Raw genomic sequence first — 26,956 nt, 5'->3', positions numbered from 1 at the left:
AACTAGCTTCTGTTCAGAAAAAGTCAGGCCGCTACTCTGAATTATCAGACCAAGATATGGAACATTTTTGATGAGGTTGGAAAAGACAAAGAAGTATTAAAGGCCAAAATGATGGCAAATGATAGACAAACTGAAGATAGATAAGTACTGTAGAGAAAGAAAAGACGAATCTGCTAACGTGTTTACCGTTACTATTCCTGCTGCTACTAATAGTAGTAACAATTTCTTTTCTCATGCTTAGCATTACTATCTGGTAACTTTTAGGAGAAGCAAAAGTTGATTTATTTGCAAAACAATTTGTACACAAGTTTCAACCCTGGCTGTGATCCCTAAGAAGGTGGATTCAAGTTTAGCACAACTTGTTCCTCAATTCTTCCCCTGCCCTTCTGAGCTATTATTTTGCAATGGTGACTTCTAGGGTTGTCCCAAAGGTGCTTTTTTCAAGAGGCAACTGGGCTTTCTTTGGGTTTTTTTTTCTCTTGAAGACATTTTGCTTCTCATCCAAGAGGCATCTTCATGTCTGACTGAATGCTGGAGAATGGAAGGATTTATATTCCCTGTCATCTGGTTGTTATTCCTTACCATCTTCTATACTTCTACACTTCTATGGTTGGCATTAGCTTTCTTCTAAAAAACAGGGTAGTTCTTGCATACTTCCTACCTCTTTATTCGTGGTTTAGCCAATTCATCCTGCTGAGATTTTAAAGAGCAAAACTTGGGCCTTTTATAGGCAGATGTAGAATGACATTTTGGAAATCTGAAACTTATCAGAGACCATCCTCTGTTTGCAACATGTTTGACCCAGTTAAACAATAACCTAGTCAGATCTTTTGATCTGCTGTGGAAGCACATAATCATGCTAATGGGAAGGAGAGAACACTATTCATTTTCTCCAGAAACTAACAAATATGTCCCAGATTTGCCTTCATTCATGGATTTCACCATCGTTTCTCTTCTCCCCTTGGCTGGAGGAGGCAGAAGACAAAGAACTAAAGAAATGGCAAAAAATTCACATGGAACTAGATCTAGGACAATTCACCCTGGCCAATTCATCCCGTCGACTCATTCCGGCCCACAAGCTGTGGCCCACTTGCCAAAGGACAACTCGCTGTGGGACAATTCACCATGGGATAATTCGAGAGAGGGACAAGTGAATTGTAGCAGGCCTTATCTTGCTTTAGGTTTGACGAACCTTCTCAAATAAGAAATCCTCGAGGGTGGGGTGAGTTGCAATTGTATTTGTCCCTCTCCTGTGTTATCCTGCATTGAACTGGCCCGCAGCGAGTTGGCTGTGGTGAGACAGCCATGGCGAGATGGCCAGGGATGAGTCAACCATGGCGAGTTGACCATAGCAAGTTGTCCCACTCCGCATGGAACTGACTGCATCACCCTATAGTGGAGACACAGTTCTCGACTCACATCATCAGCGCAAGGAGAGTGAAGGACAGACATACAAACAAGATGTCTGAACAAAGTTGGACTGCTCACAGCGTACCTCATACATGCAAAGATAATGCCAGCAGCAAGTTTTGGAAAGGATTTCTAACCAGGCCACATCAATGCAATGCCCTGCCTGGAATAAGGAAGCTTCATGCAGCTCACTTTCTTCCTCCACTGAAGTATTTTGAGTTGGCCCCACCTTAAGAAGCACTAGTTTCTTCATCAGACAACTCTGATAGTATTTTATGTAATTTTTTTTTCTTCCATTCAATCTGTCCCGTTCTCAAAGACTTCCTGGATGGGTCTCTGCCATTTTCTTGACAAGGTTTTTCAGAAGTGGCTCGCCACTGCCTCCTTCCTAGGGCTAAGAGAGAGTGACTGGCCCAAGATCACCCAGCTAACTTTGTGTCTGAGGCAATACTAGAACTCATGGACTCTGGGTTTCTACCCTGATGATTTAACCACTACCCCAAACTTTTATTTATATGGCAATGTGCAAAACCAGAGCATCATCGAACCAGCCCTGCCATCGTACAGCAGGTGCGAGAGCATCGAAAATGGTGTATCGATGCTGTAATAGAAGATTACCTCAAGGAATCGTACGGCTGCTTTGAGACATGAAGGATTGGGTCCGTTCATCATTTATTTGTTAAATTTCTGTGCCAAACACCTCACTGATAACAGCGGCTCTGTATCATACAGGTGCATTAAACAGAGAAGACGAGAATTGAGCCTAAACCAGTTTTGTGTTTTTGCAGTAAGTTCTCAAAGCCTTTATAAACTGCTGAGATCGATAGGCCAACTGTGATTAAAATCCGATTAACGGGCTCGCTATTGTTTCCTTGAACAAAGAGGGAGAGGAAATTATTTTTGAAAAGTAGGTAATAGGTCACTGTGATATAGCCCAGCCGAAGACTTTGGACCTCTCGGCCCAAGCACCCACTCAAATTAGAAACGAAAAGCAGGATGGACTAAAGTTATTTAGATAATGGTTACCCAATTTGTCCCAGTTACGATTGCCTGACTTCTTTTATGTCTCTGCCCGCTGAGCTGACAGTCTTTGTCCCATTGGAGAGCTGGACGAAAGGGAGGGATTTAATGAGCCTGACGCTATTTTTGTATCGTTGGAGTTTAAACTTTGCCACCTAGTAGAAAAAAAGAGAGAGAGGTTTTGACTGGACAGACGGAGCGGAGAACGGAGAAGAAAATAACCGTATTCAACTTCGCAGCAAGGAAAACCTCTGGGATTGGAAACAATTTGGCTAAACCGAATCAACGCTGGGGAACACTCTCAGGAGTGGGTAAGGTGCTGTAACCTCATTTTCCCCCCCCCTCCAAATGAACTCAGCGGATTTCATCTTTGGAAACAAGTGCAAGACAAATAAGAGGGCGGAGGTCAGCGCTATGTGTGGAGAAGAGAAACATGCACGGAGCCAGTGGTACATGGAGATAAGTCTGTTAATCAGAAGGAGATAGACAAGCAAACCAACTGTAGTTTTCAGAAGACCCGTCTCAGATTAGAAGAACCCCCAAACTACTCAAATTTCTTCAGCTTTTTATTTTAAATTACATTTTTCAAAGCTGGAAATGTCCTCTAAATTACTGGGTTGTATTTGGGCGCAAACTGGAAGAATAAATGTACAGAGACGAAGCCTTAATTGCAAGATATCTATTGTGCCGAGAATACATTAACTGTTATTTATTAACAGAATTTAACAGAATAACAGAATTGGAAGAGAGCTTGGAGTGTTGGAGCATCCACAAATTGTGAAGTTCCACTGACTTAATTGTCCTAACCGTTAAGAAATTTCTCCTTCGTTCTAAGTTGCTTTTCTCTTTGATTAGTTTCCACCCTTTGCATCTTATCCTGCCTTCGGGTGCTTTGGAGAATTTTTCCCATTCCCATTTCATTCTGTCCCTCCTTTGCCATCCTTTCTTTAATTATTCTATTCCACCATTTCTTTCATATTAATGTCCTGCAGCGAATCGTCCCGCAGCAAATTAGCCACGAGTTGGCCATGGCGAATTGTCATAGACCCATTCCAGAAGTAAACAAAAATGGAGCTTTTTTTTGGGGAGAGCTTCTGGAACCATAGAGCTGGAAGGGATCCTCGAGGCTATCTAGTTCAGCCCCTTGCTCAGAGCCATCCGGCCTTTGTCTGAAGACTTCCAGTGAGGGAGAACTTGCTACTTGCTCAGATGTCCGTTGATTCCAGTGACTGACAGCTCCTATAGTCATAGTCAACCCTCCTGATGTCTAGTTTTGATTTCTCTCCTGGTAGTTTTAGTCTCTTCTTCTGGTCCTAGACTCCACAGCCATACAGAATGTAGGGGTTACTGTATTCTTGTGATGGTTGATTATTATTATTATTATTCCTTTAATGATCGCTTCATCAGTATTATTATGCTACTGCTATCATTGTCTCAACTATCCAGATGTTTTCATTGTTCATTTGGGATCCACGGTGAAGAGTCATTGGGATTTGGGTGGTGTACAAACATGGCCATAGGCATAGAAAAAACTGTTTAACGACTATGGCGTTTGCTTAACAACTGCAACATTTACTTATCAATCATGGTGCCTGCTTAATGACCACTGAAAAAATGTCCTAACATCAGGTCTGGTCTCGTAAGTGGTTCAACATATCCTGGGCTCCATTAAGATTGTAAATCGAGAGCTACAGTATCTGTACTACATATATTGTTTTTTTAAAAAAATGGGAGGTATAACTACAACTGAGACAGATTCGTCAAGAAACATACTCTGTGCACAAAGTACGCCATTGACTAAGCTGCTGAGAATAGAATAGAATAGAATAGAATAGAATAGAATAGAATAGAATAGAATGACAGAGCTGGAAGGCTTTCTAGTCCAACCCTCTTCTCAGCCAGGAAACCCTATACCATTTCAGTCAATGGTTGTCCAATTTCTTCTTTAAAACTTCCAGTATTGGAGCACTCACAACTTCTGGAGGCAAGTTGTTCCACTGATCAATTGTTCTAACTGTCAGGAAATTTCTCCTTAGTTCTAAGTTGCTTCTTTCTTTGATCAGTTTCCACCCATTGCTTCTTGTTCTACCCTCAGGTGCTTTGGAGAATAGCTTGACTCCCTCTTCTTTGTGGCAACCCCTGAGATATTGGAACACTGCTATCATGTCTCCCCTAGTCCTTCTTTTCATTAAACTAGACACATCCAGTTCCTGCAACCGTTCTTCATATGTTTTAGCCTCCAGTCCCCTAATCATCTTTGTTGCTCTTCTCTGCACTTTTTCCATCCATCGTTTCTTGTCCTGCCTTCAGGTGCTTTGGAGAATTGCTTGACTCCCTCTTCTTTGTGGCAACCCCTGAGATATTGGAACACTGCTATCATGTCTCCCCCAGTCCTTCTTTTCATTAAACTAGGCATACCCAATTCCAGCAATTGTTCTTTATGTGTTAGCCTCCAATCCCCCCTACTCATCTTTGGGTCCCCTAATTGTCTTTGTAGTCGGACGCATCTGTTTTATTTCTGTGTAAAGAAATGAATCTGTGTATTGACAGCAATGTAGATATCTCTCTACCTCCAGAAACATGCACAAACATTTGAGGAAAACTATGTGCAGAAAACCCAAATTATATTTACTTTCAATTAATAGTCTAATATAGTGAAAAGAAGGACTAGGGATGACATGATAGCAGTCTTCCAATACTCAAGGGGCTGCCGCAAAGAAGAGGGGGACAAGCTAATTACAATATTATTTATTTTGAATCATTAAATTGAATTGTTAAATTGTCCCGTGGTGAGTTGGCCATGGCGAGTTGGCTATTGCGAGTTGGTCACAATGAATTGGTTGTGGCAAGTTGTCCCATTCCATTCTGGAATAGCGTAATGGTAGTATGTCCGTGGAGATTCTCCATGACTGTCCCTAAAAGTTGCTTCTTCCAAAGGGCCACTGGACTTTCTTGGTTTGTTTTTGTTTTATTTTTTTTCTTTGAAAACGTTTCACTTCTCACGCCAAAAGCTTCTTCAGTTCATGTTCCGTTCAACCGAAGTAGCTTCTCGGATGAGAAGTGAAACGTTTTCCAAGGAAAAACAAAAAAAATCTGGTTTCCTTCTGGAAAAAAACATCTTTCAGAGCTCCATGGCATAGGACCGGGCTACTTACGGGACCGTCTGCTGCCACCGAATGCCTCTCACTGACCCGTGCGCTCTCACAGAGAGGGACTCCTCAGGGTGCCGTCGGCCAGACAGTGCCGGCTGGCGACACCCAGGGGAAGGGCCTTTTCTGTGGGGGCTCCCACCCTCTGGAACGAGCTTCCCCCAGGACTTCGCCAACTTCCTGACCTTCGAGCCTTCCGCCGCGAGCTTAAGGCACATCTATTTATCTGTGCAGGACTGGACTCGAATTTTAAATTTTTAAATGTTTAAATTTTAAATCTGGTTTTAAATGGGGTTTTATTATTTATATCTCTATTTTAAATATTCGGCCTATATAATAAGTTTTTTAAATTAATGTTTTACTCTGTATATATTTATGTTTTTTATATGGCTGTAAACCGCCCTGAGTCCCTAGGGAGATAGGGCGGTATAAAAGTATGAATAATAAAAATAATGGAAGCTCAAACCTAAAGAAAGACAATTCCATGAGTCTGTAGCTGTTTCAGAAAAGCTTCAAGTCCCTTTAGAGCAGGGGTCTCCAACCTTGGCCACTTTTAAGACTTGTGGACTTCAACTCCCAGAATCCCCCAGCCAGCAAATTCTTGACTTACAACAGTTCATTTAGAGACCATTCAAAGTTACAATGGCCTGAAAAAAAAGTGATTTCTGATTGTTTTTCACACGAGCATTGCAGCGTCCCCATTGTCGCGTGATAGAAACCCACATGTTTCGCAACTGACTCATATTTATGATGGTTGCAGCATCCTGGGAGTCGATCCCCTTTTGCGACGAGCCAAGTCAATGGGAAAGCCCGATTCCCTTAACAACCATGCTACTAACTTAACAACGGTGGCAAGAAAGGTGGTCAAATTGGGGCAAAATTCACTTACCAAATGTTTCGCTTGGCAACAGAGATTTGGGACTCAATTGTGGTCGTAAGTCGAGGACTACTCGTACTTTATGAACACAGGGTAGAGGCAAAAGCTTCTCTTGGGACAAGTAAACCGGCAGAGACCTTTCTGGTAGGACATCCTTCCTTGAAGATAAACTAAGTTTCTAGTCCCCGTGACCATAAATGAAGAGGCAAAACAGGAATCAGTCTTTGAACAAGTGATGTTATCTGTTTGTTTTGTTGGGCTTTATTTACATGAATTGGTGGAGAATATGGAGGGTTTTTTTTTTACTAGTATCTATTTATTTTCTTGGGTTTTTCCCCCCTTGTTTTATCATTATTTTACTTTCATTTTGTCTAAGCTTCGTTTTTATTTCTTCTTTCTAAACTTTTTCTTCTTTCATTTCTTCTTTTTTCTTCTTTTATTTCTTCTTCGTGAAACTTGGTTGCAAACTGCCTAGAGTAGCCCCATGGTGAGATAGGCAGCAAATAAATTTAATAATAAGAATAATTTCAGGCAAGAAATTCTGCCCCCCAAAGATACTAGGAGTTGAACATTCTGCCTGCAAAAATAAAAGTAAAAATCGGCCACCAAGTTTTAGCTCTCTAATATTAATACCGTCCTTATAATACTGTATTCAATAATACCGAAGTCACTTGTCTCTGAAAGATTTCCAGAATGGATAAAGCGACGTTTGTCTCAAAGGTCCAAGCTCTAGAACTAAACCAACATCAGGACACTACTCAATCCAGATTCCAAAGGTTTTAATAAGCCGAATTCTCGGCACACAATGAGTTCCATCAACAAGTAATGAGGAATAAAATTAGCGCTGGGAGCCTCCAATTGAAGAAGCCTGAAGAATCGAAGAAACTTCTTGGATGAGAAGCAAAACGTCTTCAAAGAAAAACCAGAAAGTCCAGTTGTCTTTTGAAATAGCATCGAGAACAATCTGGTTTTTTGCTGAGATTTTTCATCAAACGAAGCAGATAAATCCCAAAGGTGCTTTTTTTCCAAGAGGCAACTGGACTTTCTGGTTTTTCTTTGAAGACATTTCGGTTCTCATCCAAGAAGCTTCTTCAGCTATGACTGGATGGTGAGCAAAGGAAGGATTTATACTCCTGGCAGACAGCTGGTCATTTGCATTCTCTTAGAGAGTTATTGAGGCCCCTTGGAGGTTTGTCTGCTCCTCACGGTCACCTGAGTGGTGCAAATGGGTGTGAAATGGGTTGTATGCTACCAGTTTGGACCGGTTTTCCAGAACCGGTAGTAAAAAAACTGCTACGGGTTTGGGCGAATTGGTATTTCCAGCAATCAGCTGTGCCGCTCCCAAGCCTCTAACTCGTCTTCTCTCTCTTGCAGTCATGGCCTGCCCCAATCTTGATGGCATGGAGTTGCTGGATCTCCTCTTTGATGGGCAGGATGGAATCCTTCGCAATGTGGAGCTGGGATCCTCAGAGGCCCCTTGGATGGCCCAGGAAGGCAGGGTGAGTAGATGGCACCAGGATGAGAAAGGGTGGGTGGGAGACAACAGCTGAGCAAGATGTAGGAGAAAAGGGTTAATTGCTCCATTCTGGACAAAAGTATTGAAAAATATCCTATACTCGGAGCAAAACTTGGTAGCACAACCCTTGAGGGCTAATATCACAAAGAGGAACTTAAACAATAGTGTTAGAATGGAATGGAATGGAATGGAATGGAATAAGAATAGAGTAGATTAGAGTGGAGTGGAATGGAGTGGAGTGGAGTGGAATGGAATGGAATGGAATGGAATTAGAGTAGAGTAGAGTAGAGTAGAGTAGAGTAGAATAGAATAGAATAGAATAGAATAGAATAGAATAAGAATACAAATAGAATAGAATAGAATTAGAATAGAATAGAATAGAATTAGAATAGAATAGAATAGAACAGAACAAAATAGAATTAGAGTAGAGTAGAATAGAGTAGGAATAGAATAGAATAGAACAAAATAGAATTAGAGTAGAGTAGAGTAGAATAGAATAGAATAGAATAGAATAGAATAGAATAGAATAGAATAGAATAGAACAAAATAGAATTAGAGTAGAATAGAATAGAATAGAATAGAATAGAATAGAATAGAACAGAACAAAATAGAATTAGAGTAGAGTAGAATAGAATAGAGTAGGAATAGAATAGAATAGAATAGAATAGAATAGAATAGAATAGAATAGAATAGAATAGAATAGAACAGAACAAAATAGAATTAGAGTAGAGTAGAATAGAGTAGGAACAGAATAGAATAGAATAGAATAGAGAACAGAACAGAACAGAACAGAACAAAATAGAATTAGAGTAGAATAGAGTAGGAATAGACTAGACTAGACTAGACTAGAAAAGAAAAAGGATAGGATAGGATAGGATAGGCTAGGATAGGCTAGGCTAGGCTAGGCTAGGGTAGGGTAGGGTAGGGTAGGGTAGGGTAGGGTAGGGTAGGGTAGGGTAGGGTAGGGTAGGGTAGGGTAGGGTAGGGTAGGGTAGGGTAGGGTAGGACAGGACAGGACAGGACAGGACAGGACAGGATAGAATATTGGAATGAAGAATAGAACAGAACAGAACTTTACCAGAAGAAGAAGAACTTTACCAAAGCACATTTACTGCCCCTGAAAGGAGAAACACTGAAACTCTTCCTGGAGAAGAAATACAGAAACTTGCAACAAAACACAAATTAAGCCCAGAAAAGTGTTAGAAAGAAACTCAAGACTGCCCCACCTTGAAGCTCATTAGTATAAGAGGAAGACACCCACAAGCTTTCGAAATTCTGCTATTATTGCCTAAATCAACCGAGTTCCGGTATCACTTGTAGAATTTCTTTTCTTACCTGGCCTATCTTGTGGGTCTGACAGTGCCCTTGACTGAAGCAGTTGGTCAGTTTCCAACTGACAATGTCCTACTCATTATTTTGCAAGCTTTAAAAGTAACAGAACAGCAGCCGGGAGGAAGAAGGATACCAATAAAGGAGGATATTTGTAACTTGGGGTTGAAAAAAAGGGACATTGGAGCTCTCTGAGCTTGGTGGTTTTCTTGCAGATGTTTCATGACCCAAACTACCATGTTCCCCTGAAAATAAGACCAGCTCTTATTTTCTTTTGATTCCCCCCTCTTCTTTTTGGGAGGGTCTTATTTTTTCCCCCATCTACCGGTATGAGGTGGGGTTGGGGGATGAGTGGCCCCTTGCACCAGCTTCCTGAAGGGTCACAGCAGGCCATCCCACCATCCACAAAACAGCTGGTTTGCAAGTGATGCTCAGGTTGCCACCTTCAGCATGCGCAGCCACTTTTGCAGTTGATTGCAACCGCAAAAGCAGCAGGAGGCAAAGCAAAGCGCCCCACGCGCCTCATGCCTTCCTTACCTAACTGTGATGGTCGGAGGAGGCAACTCCGTCTACGGAACAGCTGCCTTGTGGAAGCCGCTCTGGCCTCCAGCAAACGAAATGTTACCATAGCTGTGGAGGTCTCCCTGTGCAATGCTCTGCCTTCCCTGCACAGGATTGCAAGACTGGAGGCTCCAAAGCCATGGAGGGAGCATTTTTGGATGTGCATCTGTGTAGGGTTCCTCTTTAAATGGACGATGTGCAGAAAATCTGTCCTCACACCCCACAGATTGTCCTTTCAAAAAGGAGTTTCACCACGATGAAGAGGTGGCTGGAGGCAGCGTTTGCATCGGGTTGGGCTTTCTTCAGCCACTAGTAAACCACCGATGATATTAACTAGTTTGGGTAATGAAACATCTGCAAGAAAACTGTTGGAATTCATGGTTGGAATGTATCTCTATGCAACAACTACAGTAGCATTCAGCCAGTAGATGGCAGTATTTACAAGTTAGGATGTATAGCATATACTCTATGCTCTTTTGTTCTGAGTAGAATTTCCTGTTTCCTGTTACTGTTATATAGTTGAGCAGTAAAGCACATGGTGACTGTGTTTGCTCTGTGCGATGCTATATATAAACAGAATTTCTAACAAAAACAACCAAGCTCAGAGACCACCAAGGAACTTTCAGAGGGATGCCAGCTTAATGCTGGTCTTAAATTTTGCTATGTATTGTTCTTATTAGGTATTGCCCTCTTTACAATTAAGACAAAAATTTCAATGAACCAAAAATTGCGAATATCCTGTTTCAGGGCTTATATTGCCTGGTTAAAATGTTCAGCACGATATTAATGGCTTATGTACGGTTGCAAGAGGAAATTAGTTTTGGGTTGGCTCTGTTGAAGCTTTGTTTGCTTGTAGGAAGGTTGCTTTCTCACAGAGAAACTCTCCATTCTGTGTGTGTAGGATTTGCTGAGCCCTCAAGAGAACGATGACTTCCTCAACTCCATCTTAGGAGCGGCAAACACCGTCCTAGATTCTCCAAGCTGGTCTCCAGCTGCCAGTGACAGCGGCATATCTGAGGATCCAAATTCTGATCAGCTGGACAGCCCTCCACATTACATCCCAAGCGGAAGCCCCGAGGCCTACTCTGATGGGAGTTCACCTGGTGACCTGGCCTATGCACCGTGCCAGGACTCCCGTCAGGCCTTACCTATCCTAAAAGCACCAGTCACCGAGCTGAGAGAGATGGACGTCTCCATAGACTTCAGTGAGTGCCCTGTTTTTTTTTTCCTTGAATGTAAAAGCAGGTGAACCACCATTTCTGGGGCACTTGACAGAAGTCAGGTGTCTATGGAGAGTCTCAGTCATCCAGGTCACGGTTATCCCAAAGGTGCCTTTTCAAGAGGCAACTGGGCTTTCTGGTTTTTCTTTTCTTTTCTTTTTAATTGAAAAAGTTTTACAAAGATTTACCCCTCCTTCCCCCTTGTCGTGTCCCGCTCCTCCTCCGACGGCCGGGTCTGGGAAGTCTGTATCCAGCGTGGCCACGAAGCCTCTGCAGCTTTGCCAAATTCCTGTCAGAGTTCTCAGGGCAGGCAGGAATCCAAGGTGTGACTTCAGCAAACCAGATGAGACTTTGCCTGACTCAAGGAATGCCAAAAAGCAGATCCTTTATATAGGCCACGGGGTGCGGCTCCATGACTCAGCACTTATCCAGGCCTGCCCCTCCCTTCCTTTTGCTGACGTCGCCTCTCCATTCTCCGGAAGCGGGGATCCGTCCACATTTTGTCCTCCTGCTCAGCTGCCGGCAATTCTAGCTCGTGGCTGGCTTCTTGCTCACACGCTGTAGGAGGGAGGTTTGTTTGCTCAGTCTGTCCGGGCATGGTGCCAGGGCTGGGGGCTGGAGGCATGCCAGGCCATTCTTCTTCACTATCAGTCTCTGGCTCAGATAGCAGGAGATGGGAGGGGCCTGGCTGAGGAGAGGAGGGCGGGCGAGGCATAACACCCCTCCCCTCTCCCCAGCCTCCCCTCTTCCCCCCTCCCTCTCTCTCCCAAACCCCCTCCCCCCCCGGACTTCCCGGAACAAAATACAGGGTATTAAATCTAACAATCATAAGCTAAATTATGCTAACTATCTGTAAACTCCCATCCTCCCCTAGGACCTTAACTCTCCTTTTACAAAGAAAAAACATAAACATAATTCTTGTAAACTGTTCATTCAAAAGCTATTTGGTATTTCTTAGTCTGGCATCTATTTTGAATATAGTCAATCCATCTTCTCCATTCCAATATGTATCTTTCTTGTGAGCAGTCTTTCAGGAATGCTGAGATTTTCGCCATCTCTGCTAAGTTTGCAACTTTTAATATCCATTCTTCAATCGTAGGCAAATGTTCCTTCTTCCAGTATTGCGCAACCAATAGTCTGGCTGCTGATATTAAATTTAAAATCAATTTAGTCTCTATTTTCGTACAATCCATAATTATACCCAATAAAAACAATTGTGGAGTAAATTTTATCTTCCTTTTCAAAATATTTTGTATAATCCACCAAATTCTTATCCAAAATGGCTTAATTTTTTTACAAGTCCACCATATATGAAAGTAAGTAGCATCATCCCCATCACATCTCCAACATTTAGCTTGCAAATTCGGGTACATACACGCTAGTTTTTTAGGATCTAAATGCCATCTGTAAAACATTTTATAAAAATTTTCTCTTAAATTTTGTGCTTGTGTAAATTTAACATTTCTAACCCAGATTTTCTCCCAAGTTTCCATCATTATAGGTTCTTGTATATTTTGTGCCCATTTTATCATACAATCCTTAACTAATTCCGTTTCTGAGTCTATTTCTAACAATGCATTATACAATCTTTTAATATGCGATTGGTTTTGATCTCTAATTTGTTTTACCAAATGTTTTCTGGTTTTTCTTTGAAGACATTTCGCTTCTCCTCGAAGAAGCTTCTTCAGCTCTGACTGGATGGAGGGGAATGGAAGGATTTCCACTCCTTGCAGACAAAGCTGGTCATTTGCATCCTTTTAAGAGAGCCATTGAGGCCACTTAGAGGTTTGTTTGTGTCCTCAGGGTCACCTGAGTGGAGCAAATGGGTGTGGAGCCTTCTTGGAATTGCTGAAAGGACCTTGTTGTAGACAGGAGATAGATGATGTCGTATCCCTCCTCCTCTGTTGTGGGTTCTCCAAGTGGCCTCAACGACTCTCTCCAAGAACACAAATGACCAGCTTTGTCTGCAAGGAGTATAAATCCTTCCATTCCCCACCATCCAATCAGAGCTGAAGAAGCTTCTCGGATGAGAAGCGAAATGTCTTCAAAGAAAAACCAAAAAGTTGAAAAAAACACCTTTGGGACACCTGAGGGAAGGGGTCTCGCACCGTGCCCACACACGGAGAACCATAAGCATCTGGTCATCAGGGCGAACAATAGTTTTGATCAGCCCCACTGAGTCATTTGTCCAGAATGGCATAGGAGAGGGATCTGCAAACTTGGCTCTTTTAAGACTTGTGGACTTCAACTCCCAGAGTCCCTCAGCCAGCAAAGCAAAGCTGGCTGAGGGACTCTGGGAGTTGAAGTCCACAAGTCTTAAAGGGACCAAAGTTGGAGACCCCCTGGTATAGGATCTTCTGCTTGTGAAAGGGGTTGGACTAGAAGACCTTCGAGATCCCTTCCAACTCTTGTTATTCTGGTAAGCAGAGAAGGAAAAAGAGAGTCACAGCTCAGAATACACAGAGGATAGTATGCCATCATTAGGTAAAGGTTCCTCTCGCACGTACGTGCTAGTTGTTGCCGACTCTAGGGGGCGGTGCTCATCTCTGTTTCAAAGCCGAAGAGCTAGCGCTGTCCAAAGACGTCTCCGTGGTCATGTGGCCGGCATGACTCAACGCCAAAGGCGCACAGAACGCTGTTACCTTCCCACCAAAGGTGGTCCCTATTTTTTCTACTTGCATTTTTTTACCTGCTTTCAAACTGCTAGGTTGGCAGAAGCTGGGACAAGTCACGGGAGCTCACCCCGTTACACGGCAGCACTAGGGATTCGAACCGTCATTACATATGATATATGTAGACAGATTATGGGTAGTAGTTACCCCCAAAGAAAGAATACAGATAAACCAGCTTCCATGGCATACAGGTAGTCCTTGACGTACAACCACAACGGAGCCCTAGATTTATGTTGCTAAGCGAGACACTTATTAAGTGAATTTTTGCCCTGTTTTTGCCCTGTTTTACAAGAATGTTAGCAAGAAAAATTGCTAACATTTGTTAAGTGAATCCGTGCAGCTGTTACATTAGTATGTACAGTTGTTGTTATACGTGAATCTGACGTCCCCTTGGGACTTATCAAACAACAACAACCCCAAGAATTCAGATTAGCAAGTAACCAGAAAGGCCTGACTGACCTCCGAGGAGTGGCTCTCAGTCAGATAAGATAATAATGTACTGGAAGAACAAATCTTATCTGCTCCAAAGCAATTTCCATGTACACTGAAAAGCTGGCATTTTTTTCCCTAATCAGCCGGTTCCCTCCTTAATTTCTTTGCAGATATGTGGGCTGCTGGTTTTTATCCAGAGGAGAGGCAAGTAACAGATGCCACCCATCAAAACCCACCCTCCTGCACGCTCACAATTAAGGATCTCCTCCTTTCAAACAACTCTGAAATGGTGAGTATTTCAGTTGTAATAACCATGATTTTTTGTTGTTGTTGTTGTTTACATTTATACCCCGCCCTTCTCCGAAGACTCAGGGCGGCTTACAGTGTATAAGGCAATAGTCTCATTCTATTTGTATATTTTTTACAAATGATGGGGAATATCTAGAAACCCAGTTCATTTTTTTACAGTTCGCCCAGCACTGGAAATGTGAGTGTGTGCGGGTGCGTGCTCACTTTGCAGCGTCACAAAACATAGTGATATAGAGGGTGAGATAGAGGAGGAGAAGGAGAGAGAGGGATGGAGGAAAGGGGAAGGAGAGGAAGATAAGACAGGGGAGAAGAGTAGGGGAGAAGGCGAGAAAGGAGGGAAAGAGGAGAGGAGTGGGCGAGAGGAAGGGGAAGGAGGAGGGAGAGGAGGAGGAAGAAGGTAGGAAAGGCGAGGAGGGAGGGAGGGAGAGAAAAGAGGAGAAGAAGGTTTGCTGTGAAATGAAGGGAAAGAAAGGGTAGAAGAGCAGCCCCAAACGCAATTAAAGTGTTTTATTTTTGTGCTCTCTTCAGAAAAAATACGTATGATTATGTATGGACAAGAGAACGTACATTTACAATATGTATATAAGAAAAGAAAAAAAGAAAAAAACTTTTTTTCAAAAAAACAAAACAAAACGAAACAAAAGCGATATAGGACGGGATTGCACCTGGGTGGGGGCGGACCCACCCGCAGGTCGCAACTGCCGGTTCGCCCGAACCGGCAGCAGCCCCACCACTGGTTATTCCTAAACACACTTGTTGATGCTTTCTACTGAATCAATCTGACTCAGGAAAAAGTAAAGAGAAGAGCAACAAATATGATTAGGGGGCTGGAGGCTAAAACAATTGAAGGATTGTGGTTCCTGGCTCAATAGTAGTACCTGTGAGAGGGATCTTGGAGTCCTAGTGGACAACCATTTAGATATGAGCCATCTGTGTGCAGCAGCTGCCAAAAAAGCCAACACAGTTCTGGGCTGCATAAACAGAGGGATAGAATCAAGATCACGTGAAGTGTTAATACCACTCTATAATGCCTTGGTAAGGCCACACTTGGAATCCTGCACCCAGTTCTGGTCATCACAATACAACAAAGACGTTGAGACTCTAATAGATCAAATACGTATTTAAAAAAATCAAAATCAAAGGAATGTGCGCCTCCCTATTTTAATAAGTTTATAAAATCGTGTCTACGGAGGTGCGGTTCCATGTCACACCCACCATGGCCACGCCCACCCCATGCCCCCATCCGGCCCTCCAAGGTCAAGCCCAATTCTGATGTGGCCCTCAATGAAATTGAGTTTGGCATCCCCTGCTAGAAAGAGTGCAGAGAAGAGCAATGAAGATGATTAGGGGACTGGAGGCTAAAACGTACGTTGAACAGTTGCGGGAACTGGATGTGTGTAGTTTAATGAAAAGAAGGACTAAGGGTGACATGATAGCAGTGTTTTAATACTGTTGTGTCCGCGCCCCCCAAGCCGGGCCTCCTGCCAGAAAGTGACTTGGAAAGTGAGGGGGAAGGGCCATCAGGACTTACCTCGGGAGCACTGGCTTCCCTGGCTCAGCTCCAGGAGCCAGAGGCAGGCCAGGTGGAGGAGATAACGAGGCCTCCGTCCCCTGACTCTTTCACCCCCCAGGCCACACCTCCAGACCCAGCTGATGGCAATCAGGCCTGGCTGGACCCTAGGTTTCGTAGGCAGGAGAGGCGGGAACAACAGAAGCAGGGGTGGGGCAGGCCTAGGAAGTGCTGAGTCATGGAGCCACACCCCACAGAATATAAAGGCAGCGAGAGCTGCTGTGCCTCTTCGTAGCAGGCAAATTAACTGCTTAACTAAGAGCTGAAGTACTGTTTGACTCATCGGCGTCGAGAGAGATAACAGAGACACTTGGCAGACGCTTGCTATTTTGCTGCCAGAGCTGATAGTGCGGCTAATTAAGCCATCACTCGGACGGAGGCGAAGGGGGACAGAACAAATATTTAAAGGATTGGCACAAAGATGAAAGGGTCATACTAGTCTTCCAAGCACCGAAAGGCAAGACGAGAACCAACAAAGGGAAACTAATCAAGGAGAGAAGCAACTTAGAACTAAGGAGAAATTTCCTGACCCATGAGAACAATTAACCAGTGGAACAACTTGCCTCAAGAAGTGGTGAATGCTCCAACACTGGAAGTTTTTCAGAAGAGATTGGACAACCATTTGTCTGAAATTTATTTATTTATTTATTTATTTATTTATTTGATTTTTATACCGCCCTTCTCCCGAAGGACTCAGGGCGGTGTACAGGCAAAAATAAAACAGATAGTACAATATACAATTTAAAATGCAATTAAAAAACTTATTTTAAAATTGGCCTGAAAAGTATACAATGAACTAAAAACCCCATTTAAAATTAGTTAATAAAATTTAAAATGTAATAAAATTCAACTTAAGCCAGCCCTGCGCGAATAAAAAGATGTGTCTTCAGTTCGCGACGGAATGTCCGAAGGTCAGGTATTTGGCGTAAACCCGGGGGAAGTTCGTTCCAGAGTGTGGGAGCCCCCACAGAGAAGGACCTTCCCCTGGGGGCCGCCAGCCGGCATTGCTTGGCGGACGGCACCCTGAGAAGTCCCTCTCTGTGAGAGCGTACGGGTCGGTGGGAGGCATGAGGTAACAGCAGGCGGTCCCGTAAGTACCCAGGCCCTAAGCCATGGAGCGCCCTTAAAGGTAGTGACCAAAACCTTAAAGTGCACTCGAAAGGCCACAGGTAGCCAGTGTAGTAGGTTGTAGTAGGGTCTCCCGCTTGACCAGGGGGTTGGACTAGAAGACCTCCGAAATCCCTTCCAACTCTATTATTCCACGTTCTATGATGGGGATATCTAGAAACCCGTTTTTATCAACGGCTATTTCATTCTTCCCTGGTGACGTTCTAGCACCAGCAGGCTATCAACTCCTCAGTGATGAGACAAGCCCCCGGGACCTGCCAGGAGCTGGTGCTGACGGAGGACGAGAAAAAATTGCTGGCTAAGGAAGGTGTGACGCTCCCCACCCAGCTGCCTCTCACCAAGGTAAGCAACATTTAGGCCCGGGGTCTCCAACCTTGGCCAACTTTACGACTTGTGGACTTCAACTCCCAGAATTCCACAGCCAGCGCATGCTTTGAAAAAATCTGGGAAAGCGGATTAGGACAGGTAGCCCTTGACCGAGGACTCCGATGGGCAGATATTTCTGTTGCTAAGTGAAATAGTTGTTCAATGAGGTCTGATCCACTTTACGACCTTCCTTGCCGCGGTTGTTAAGCGAATCACCACAGTTGATAAGTTAGTCCCACGATTGTTCAGTCAACCTGGCTTCCCGCATGGACGTCGCTTGTCAGGAAGGTCGCAAAAGGGGTTTAGAATAGAATAGAATAGAATTTTTTATTGTGTGATTGGACACAAGGAATTTGTTTAACATGACCTTTGGACCCTGCAACGGTCATAAGTATGAGTCTGTTGCCAAGCATCTGGATTTTGATCATGGGGATGCTGCAGAGTGTGAAAAAGCGGCCATTAGTCCTTTTTTTCCAGTGCTGTTCTAGCTTTGCTGGCTGGGGAATTCTGGAAGTTGAAGTCCACAAGTCTTAAAGTGGCCAAGGTTGGAGACCCCAGCTTTAAACGGTCACTAAATGAACTGTATAGTAAGTCAAGGACTATATACAATGACAAATTCATTGACGCACTTTTTAAAAATAAAGGACTTTGGTCATTGCACGTCGTTTCACAAAAGGGCCCAAAACTCTTCGAATTCGGTGTGTAAAAAACGGATATTTATTTATTTATTTATTTATTTATTTTGTCACAACTGTATATATAAGCATAAGCATGAAAGTAACTATATAATATATAAGCATATATATATAAGCATAAGTATGTAATAACTATATTAATTGGATATAATGAAAAAAAAAACAATAGGACAGGAACGGTAGGCAGGTTTGTGCTCTTATGCACACCCCTTATAGACCTCTTAGGAATGGGGTGAGGTCAATAGTAGACAGTTTTTGGTTAAAGCTTTGGGGATTTTTGGGAAGAGACCACAGAGTCAGGTAATGTGTTCCAAGCATTAATAACTCTGTTACAAAAGTCATATTTTCTGCAATCAAGATTGAAGCGGTTAACATTAAGTTTAAATCTATTGTTTGCTCTTGTATTGTTGTGATTGAAGCCGAAGTAATCTTCGACAGGAAGGACATTGCAATAGATGATTTTATGAGTTAAACACAGGTCCTGTCGAAGGCGGCAGAGTGGTTAAAAAAGTGGATATGGTTAAAAAGAAAACCAATAGCTAACTAAGGTGGCTCTCTTTGGATCGGCAGTATGAGGAGCGCGTCCTGAAGAAGATCCGTCGAAAGATCCGGAACAAGCAGTCAGCTCAGGAAAGTCGCAAGAAACGGAAGGAATACATCGATGGTTTAGAAAGCCGGTATGTTATTTTTCCCTTCCTCATTTTGAGTTGGCTCTGATCATCAACAAGCTAAACTAGAACATGGATGAAGGTTTGTTTATTCTGAACACACAGGTTTTGTAAAATCACATGTGGTGGGATTTTTAGGCTCCGTCATGATCCGTCAGTGCAATGGCCTAGAGGTGGCTGTGAGTTCGATCCTAGGTAGAGGCAGATATTTCTCTCTCTCTGGGCACGCTGAGAATATATATCTGCTGAACAAAACTCCGCACTGGCGACAGGAAGGGCATCCGGCCAGGAAACATTCCATTCCATTCAATTGCCCTCGACTCCACCCCGCAACGGATCATGGGGTCGTTTAAATCACCATTGATCTGTGGCTTCCAGTATTTGAGGGGCTGCCCCAAAGAGTGGGGTCAACTTATTTTCCAAAGCACCAAGAAGGCAGGACGAGAAACAATGGATAGAAAACTAATCAAGGAGAGAAGCAACCTGGAATTGAAGGGAAATTTCCTAACAGTGAGGACAATTAATCAGTGGAACAGCTTGCCACTAGAAGTTGTAGATCAGGGGTGTCCAAACTTGGTCCCTTTAAGACTTTTGGACTTCAACTCCCAGAGTCCCTCAGCCAGCAAAGCTGGCTGAGGAACTCTGGGAGTTGAAGTCCAAAAGTCTTAAAGGGACCAAGTTTGGACACCCCTGTTGTAGATGCTTCATCACTGGAGGTTTTAAAGAAGAGACTGGGCAGCCCCTTGTCTGGAATAATATACGGTCTCCTGCTTGAGCAGGGGGGCTGGACTACAACAGGGGTCTCCAACCTTGGTCCCTTTAAGACTTGTGGATTTCAACTCCCAGAGTTCCTCAGCCAGCTTTGCTGGCTGAGGAACTCTGGGAGTTGAAATCCACAAGTCTTAAAGGGACCAAGATTGGAGACCCCTGGACTGAAGACCTCCAAGGCTCTATTTTGATCGATCGATCAGTTTCTCCTTTCTACTAATTACCGTACGTCAGGCTGGAAAACTTGGTTTATTTCCCAGGTGGCTTTCTTCGTCTTTCTAAGTCCTCCCTCTTCTTTTTCAGGATGTCGGCTTGCACAGCTCAAAATCAGGAGCTCCAGCGGAAAGTGGTTCACCTCGAGAAGCAAAACTTGTAAGTTGTCCACCACAACGGGTGTTTCGGCAATGTGGCAATTTGATGATGTTCCCAATAAGCCCGAATACAGGTGGTCGTAAGTCAAGGGAGAAGGATTTCCTTTGCTAAGCGAGGCAGTTTGTTCAGTGAGTTACGCCCAATGTTACGACCTGTTGGGTTGTGGGGTTTTTTTGCCACCGTCGTTAAACGAATCTGGCTCCTCCCACTGCCTTGGCTGGTCAGAAGATGGTTGAGAAGGTCCCCGATGGCGGTCACATGACCCCGGGTCTCTGCAACCATTGTAAATACATCTGGTTGCCCAGCAACGTGACCGTGGGGATTCTGCAACGGTCGTAAGGGCGAGGACCGGTTGTGAATCGCTCTTTTCAGAGCCGTTGTAACTTCAAACGGTTGCTAAACGAAGGTTGTAAGTTGAGGGCGGCCTGTATGCAAGGCACACATACATTGAAATACCAGTTCAATTACATTATCTTGATTTTGCTCCGAAGTTCACCTTTAAATGGAACGTAAAATTTAAGCAACCACCCACCACGGGAGGGAATCAAAGATCCAGAATGGGACAACTCGCCACGGCCAACTCACCGCCACCACTTGGCTGCAAGACAATTCGGCAATTTTATTTCATTATCTTAAATGATTTTGATTTTTGTCCTTCACTTTTCATTTCGTCCCCTTTTTTTGTATCCTTTCTTTAATGATTCTGTGCCAATATTTTTCTGATATGACGTAATTTTTGTCCTGGGGAAGTTTTACTACCGCTTTATAAAACCCTTAGTAATTCCATGCCTGGAATACTGCAGCCAATTTTGCTCATCATACTACAAAAAAGATGTTGAGACTTTGGAAGAAGTTCAGAGAAGAGCAACTAAGAGGCTCAAAGGCCTGGAGACTAAACCATTATTTATCTATCTTCCTTTCTATCTTCCTTCCTATCTATCTATCTATCTCTATCTCTCTCTCTCTCTCTCTCTCTCATTCTCTCTCTCTCTCTCTCTCTCTCTCTATCTATCTATCTATCTATCTATCTATCATCTCTCTCTCTCTCTCTCTCTCTCTCTTCATTACTTTGTCAAACATGTACAAGATAGCAGGTATGAATATGAACACGGACATGAATGAAGGAAATGAATACAAATAAATGGAAACCATAGGAAGAACAGCTGCAGGATTTGGGTTTGGCTATGTTCTGTCTCCTTCCCCATTTCAGATCCATGAGCTGGCCTTCAGCCAGTGGAGCTCTTATCAGTCCTGGCAGAGAAATCGCAGCTGCCTGCCAAAGTTCAAACAAATGACTTACATAGCAAGACTTTCAGCACTTTTTGAAACGGTTCAGCTAAACTTTTGCTTCCCGTGGAGTGAGAGCAGTCCCAAAGCTCCTTATATATCCTGTGGGGTGGGGTTCCTTTTGATGACACCGCCTCTCTAATCTTCTGAAGCGCGGGTCAAACCAAGCTTGATTATTATTATTATCAGCTGGGTCTGAAGGCGTAGCCTGGGGAAGGGAGGAATCAGGGGATGACGGCCTCATTACATCCTCCGACTGGTCTGGTTCTGGCTCCTGGAGCCGAGCCACAGGAATCGGTGCTTACCAGCCTTTCCCCCTCACTTTCGGAGTCACTTTCGGGCATGGGGCCAGGTTCGGGGGCTGGAATCACAACAGGCTAGTCTAGAGAAAAGAAGAATTAGGGATGACACGATAGCAGTCTTCCAATATCTCAGGGACTGCCCCAAAGAAGAGGGGGGTTAAATTATTCTCCAAAGCACCAGAAGGCAGGAGAAGAAGCAATGGGTGGAAACTAAGCAAAGAGAGAAGCAACTTGGAATTGAGGAGAAACTTCCTAACAGTGAGGACAATTAACCAGTGGAACAACTTGCCACCAGAAGTTGTGGGTGCTTCATCGCTGGAGGCTTTTAAGAAGAGTCTAGAGACAGTCATTTGTCTGAAATGGTGTAGGTTCTCCTGCTTGAGCCGGGGGCTGGGCTAGAAGACCTTCCAGCTCATTCCAGCTCCAGGGGCCGGGATAGCTCAGGCAATAGAGAAGCCTGTTATTAGAACACAAAAGCCTGCAATTACTGCAGGTTCGAGCCCGGCCCAAGGTTGACTCAGCCTTCCACCCTTTATAAGGTAGGTAAAATGAGGACCCAGATTGTTGGGGGGGCAATAAGTTGACTTTGTAAAAAATATACAAATAGAATGAGACTATTGCCTTATACATTGTAAGCCGCCCTGAGTCTTCGGAGAAGGGCGGGGTATAAATGTAAAAAAAATAAAAATAAAAATTCATTCTATAGACTTCAAAGTTGGCCGTGGCTAATTGTCCCGTGGCGAGTTGTCCTAAAAGATGAGCTGTTCCACAACAGCCTTGTTTCTTTCCTGGCTATTTCCCCCACCCCAATAACACCCCCCCCCTCCCGGTGTGCTTGGCATTCACTGAATCAATAGAAGAAATTCTGCCCTTGTTAAATTTTCTGAATTCACCCTCTGCCCCTCCAAAGCCTGACCCTAAATTGGGGCCTCCTCCTCCTCCTCCTCTCTTCCCTAGGTCTCTCCTGCAGCAGCTCAAGAAACTCCAGTCCATTGTGATGCAATCCAGCGGCAAGGCTGCCCAAACCAGCACCTGCGTGGCGGTATGTCAGGGCTTGCGTGCGTGCGCAGAAAACGAGGAGTCCTCGGCTTATGACTGCAATTGAGCCCCCTAAATTTCTGTTCACTAAGCGAGACGGGGGTCACCTGAGTTTCGCCCCACCTGAGAGTCCTTGCCTTGATACCATAATTGAGCCCCCAATTTCTGTCGCTAAGCGAGACAGGTCAGCTGAGTTTCGCCCCACCCGAGAGTCCTTGCCTTGATACCATAATTGAGCCCCCAATTTCTGTCGCTAAGCGAGACAGGTCAGCTGAGTTTCGCCCCACCCGAGAGTCCTTGGCTTGCGACCGTAATTGAGCCCCCAATTTCTGTCGCTAAGCGAGACAGGAGTCAGGTGAGTTTCACCCCGCCCGAGAGTCCTTGCCTTGAGACCATAATTGAGCCCCCAATTTCTGTCGCTAAGCGAGACAGGTCAGGTGAGTTTCGCCCCACCCGAGAGTCCTTGGCTTGCGACCGTAATTGAGCCCCCAATTTCTGTCGCTAAGCGAGACAGGAGTCAGGTGAGTTTCACCCCGCCCGAGAGTCCTTGCCTTGAGACCATAATTGAGCCCCCAATTTCTGTCGCTAAGCGAGACGGGTCAGGTGAGTTTCGTCCCACCCGAGAGTCCTCAGCTTGCGACCATAATTGAGCCCCCAATTTTTGTTCACTAAGTGAAACAAAGGTCGCAAGACTTTTGCCCCCATTTGACAAGCTTTCTTTCCACCGTCATTAAGGGGATCACTGCAGTCCTTAAGCTATCCATACGGTTGTAAAGTGAATCCATGGATTTTGCCCGTTGGAAGGTCATCCAAAGGGGATCACGTAATCGCAGGACACTTCAACCGTCATAAATACGAGTCAGTTTCCAAGTGTCCAAAATTTGATCCCATGACCATGGGGTTGCTGGGATGGTCGTAAGTCTGAAACGTGACCGTAAACCACTTCTTTTCAGGGCCGTTATAACTTTGAACGGTCGCTAAACTGTTGTAAATCAAGGACTACCTGAATTGAGATAATGGTGCCTAACCATTATTTCTCTGTTTTCCAGGTAGTTTAGCACGAGTGATAACTACAATGGGCTTCGAAAACAGTGTGTTTTAAACTTGGTACTTTTAATACATGGGCATTTCTTTGCAGCCATTTTTGCACTATCCTACAATAATTGACAACTTTTTTGTTGGGTTTCCAGTGTTGACTTCTGGTTCTTGGCACACACACAAAAAAAAGAAAAAGAGGGGAAAAGAGATTTAAAGTAGACATCCCCAATTCCAGCAACCGTTCTTCATATGTTTTAGTCTCTAGTCCCCTAAGAGAAGAATCACAGAACACAGGTAGTCCTCAACATTTGTAAATATACAAATAGGATGAGACTATTGCCTTACACACTGTAAGCCGCCCTGAGTCTTCGGAGAAGGGCGGGATATAAATGTAAATAAAAATTAAAAAAAACAACAACAACTTATGACCACAATTGATGTTTGTTAAGTGAGAAATTTGTTCAGTGGCGTTTGCTCCGTTTTACGACGTTTCTCGCCCTGTTTCTTAAGCGAATCCCTGCAGTTCTTAAATGAGACACACGGTTGTTAAGTGAATCTGGTTCCCTCCTCCCCCGTCCCCCCACCCTTGACTTTGCTTGTCAAAAGGTGGCAAAAGGGGATCACGTGAGACCCCGGGACATTGCGACCGTCATAAATGTGAGTCAGTTTGTCAAGCATTCAATCACGTGATCCGCAGGGATGCTGTAAATGGTCCCTTTTTGTCAGTGCCGTTTAACTTTGAACGGTCACGAAAAGGAACGGTTGTAAAGACGAGGACTACCTGTAGTAACAGTATAACAGAGTTGGGAGGGACCTTGGAGGTCTTCTAGTCCAGGGGTCTCCAACCTTGGCCACTTTAAGACTTGTGGACTTCAACTCCCAGAATTCCTCAGCCAGCAAAGCTCTGGCTTTGGGCTTTCCAACTCTGGGAGTTGAAGTCCACAAGTCTTAAAGTGGCCAAGGTTGGAGACCCCTGGGTTCTAGTCCAACGCCTCTACTCAATGCAGGAGACCCTAGATCATGTCAGATAATAAGATACCAGCGTCTTTTTTAATGTCCTCCTCAGGTCTTGCTTCTCTCCTTTGCCCTGATCATCTTCCCGTCCATCGGCCCTTTCACCAGCAACAAAGCCGAGACCTCAGGCGACTTCGTACCTGTGAGAGGTGAGCAAGGGGGCTATTAGGCGGGTGGGCACCTGGGCAGAGAAAAGGCACTGAAATCACGCTCTCTCTCTCAGCCTCAGATAGTCGGCATCATAGCCGAAAAGTTGATAATTCATCCTGTTGAACATCTGCAGAGATTCTCAAGTCAGCCAGGTTGTCCCAAAAGTGCTTTTTCAGGAAGCAACTGGACTGTCTTGTTTTTTCTTTCGAAGACGTTTCGCTTCTCATCCTAGAAGCTTCTTCAGCTCCGACTGAATAATGGGGAACGGAAGGATTTATACTCCTTGCAGACAAAGCTGGTCATTTGCATCCTTTTAGAGAGTCCTTGAGGCCACTTGGAGGTTTCTCTGTGTCCTCAGGGTCACTTGAGTGGTGCTCCTGGTTCCTGTAGTCTGCAGTTTCCCCCGCCCCCTTGGAAATCCATTCCTTCTCCCACCCCATTCCAAGGGGGTTCGTCCCAAACTGCATAGCTAAAAGTCTGTAAGAGATTCTCAGTCATCCAGGTCATGGTTGTCCCAAAAGGGGCTTTTTTTCCAGAAGAAAACTGGATTTTGTTTTCTCTTTTTAAAGACATTTTGCTTCTCATCCAAGAAGCTTCTTTAACAGATTAACAGAGTTGGAAGGGACCTTGCAGGTCATCTAGTCCAACCCCCCACCCACCCAAACAGGAGACCCTACACCATTTCTGACCGATGGCAGTCCAATCTTTTCTTGAAAGCCTCCAGGGATGAAGCTCCCACAACTTGCAAAGGCAACTTCTGTTCCACGGGTTGATTGCTCTCACTGTCAGAAAATTCCTTCTCATTTCCAGGTTGAATCTCTCCTTGGTCAGTTTCCACCCATTGTTCCTTCTCTGGCCTTCAGGTGCTTTGGAAAATAACTTGAGCCCCTCATCTCTGTGGCAGCCCCTCAAATATTGGAAGACTGCTATCATGTCTCCCCTGGTCCTTCTCTTCCCTAGACCAGCCATGCCCAGTTCCTGCAACCGTCCATCGTATGTTTTAGCCTCCAGTCCCTGATCCTCTTGTTTGCAGATTAGTAGGAAAGGCACAAGATAACTTAAGAACCAGTCCTTTGCAATTCGCCTGCACGATCCTCTGTGCGTGTCACTCATGCTCCATGTCCCCTCCCAGTTTTTTCTAGGTCCCTCAACAACGATGCATCGTCTAGAATTGTCAATGCCCTGGGCAAGGAGGCCGAGCAGAGTGCCAAGGAGAGCATCTGGAAGGAACCAGCTCACCAGGCGCACGATGCCCCCAGCACCTTAATCAGAGACCTCTTGAAGCTTCAGAAGCAGGAAGAGACCCTGCCGGACAACCACACCGAGGTCTTCGCAGAAGATAGACCTGCCCCTTTGGAAGGACTCAGGGCCGGGGTTCCCTATCCGGGCCCGAATTTGACCTCAGTGGCATGGGCCGAATCGGAGCAACCTGGAAAAGGGGTCTTGGAACAGACGGAGGAGCTGTGACCTCCCGTCCGGCTGCTTCCTCTCCCTCACCAAGCCGGTCTGGACTAAACCAGGAAGGGGAATGGGGAGGTTGTGTGTATGTGTGTGTGCAGCAGGATTGCGTCTTTCCTACTCAGGAGGACGGAAATAATGTGGAAGAGAGTCACAGTGTGTGAGAACCAGGGGGCTGAATCCTCTCGGGCTATTTGAGGAACCCCCTGAAAAAGACAAGCCAAGCCCCGGTTCCCCTCTTCCATTTTTAAACCTGGGGGAGGGGGGCAGTGGGGGGAATTCTCCAGGATGGGGTGGGAGTCTCAACAGAACCGTAGTTGTGACTCCATCAGGGTTGTTGCAAAGTGTGTCGCACCCGACATCCCTCGTAGAACTAAGGGCTTTCAGTTGTTTTATTACAGGCAGGATGGAGTTTGAAATCTGAATTTGTTTTGTGTAAACCACCCCCCCTCCTCCCCCGAGCCTTTTAGCTTCTCGAGATTTCTGTTTGTCTGGTTTGCAGTGAGGATGAGTGGGGGGGGGGAAAATGTTCTTGTTTTTTTTTTTGCACGGTGGGGAAAAAGCTGAAATGTATATATGGTTACCCTTTAACAGCTTTGCACCATTC

General features: G+C 44.6%; 2 protein-coding genes across 3 annotated transcripts in view; one reads left to right on the top strand and one right to left on the bottom strand.

The window, feature by feature from the left end:
• Positions 1–26,956, bottom strand: part of SIRT6 (sirtuin 6) — a 77,870-nt gene that overhangs the window by 11,232 nt on the left and 39,682 nt on the right. The gene's annotated exons all lie outside the window — the stretch shown is intronic.
• Positions 1,823–26,868, top strand: CREB3L3 (cAMP responsive element binding protein 3 like 3). Its single transcript, XM_058163627.1, has 10 exons — positions 1,823–2,741; positions 7,831–7,955; positions 10,764–11,067; positions 14,357–14,475; positions 17,401–17,535; positions 18,825–18,931; positions 19,994–20,062; positions 22,609–22,693; positions 24,794–24,890; positions 26,024–26,868. The coding sequence occupies exons 2-10, from the start codon at positions 7,833–7,835 to the stop codon at positions 26,356–26,358; spliced, it is 1,374 nt and encodes a 457-aa protein (XP_058019610.1). The 5' UTR covers positions 1,823–2,741; positions 7,831–7,832; the 3' UTR covers positions 26,359–26,868.

The sequence above is a fragment of the Ahaetulla prasina genome, chromosome 1, assembly GCF_028640845.1.
Source record: "Ahaetulla prasina isolate Xishuangbanna chromosome 1, ASM2864084v1, whole genome shotgun sequence".
NCBI classification, from domain to species: domain Eukaryota; kingdom Metazoa; phylum Chordata; class Lepidosauria; order Squamata; family Colubridae; genus Ahaetulla; species Ahaetulla prasina.
Note: the sequence above shows the minus strand (reverse complement) of the source record. Positions and strands in the feature narration are given on the sequence as shown.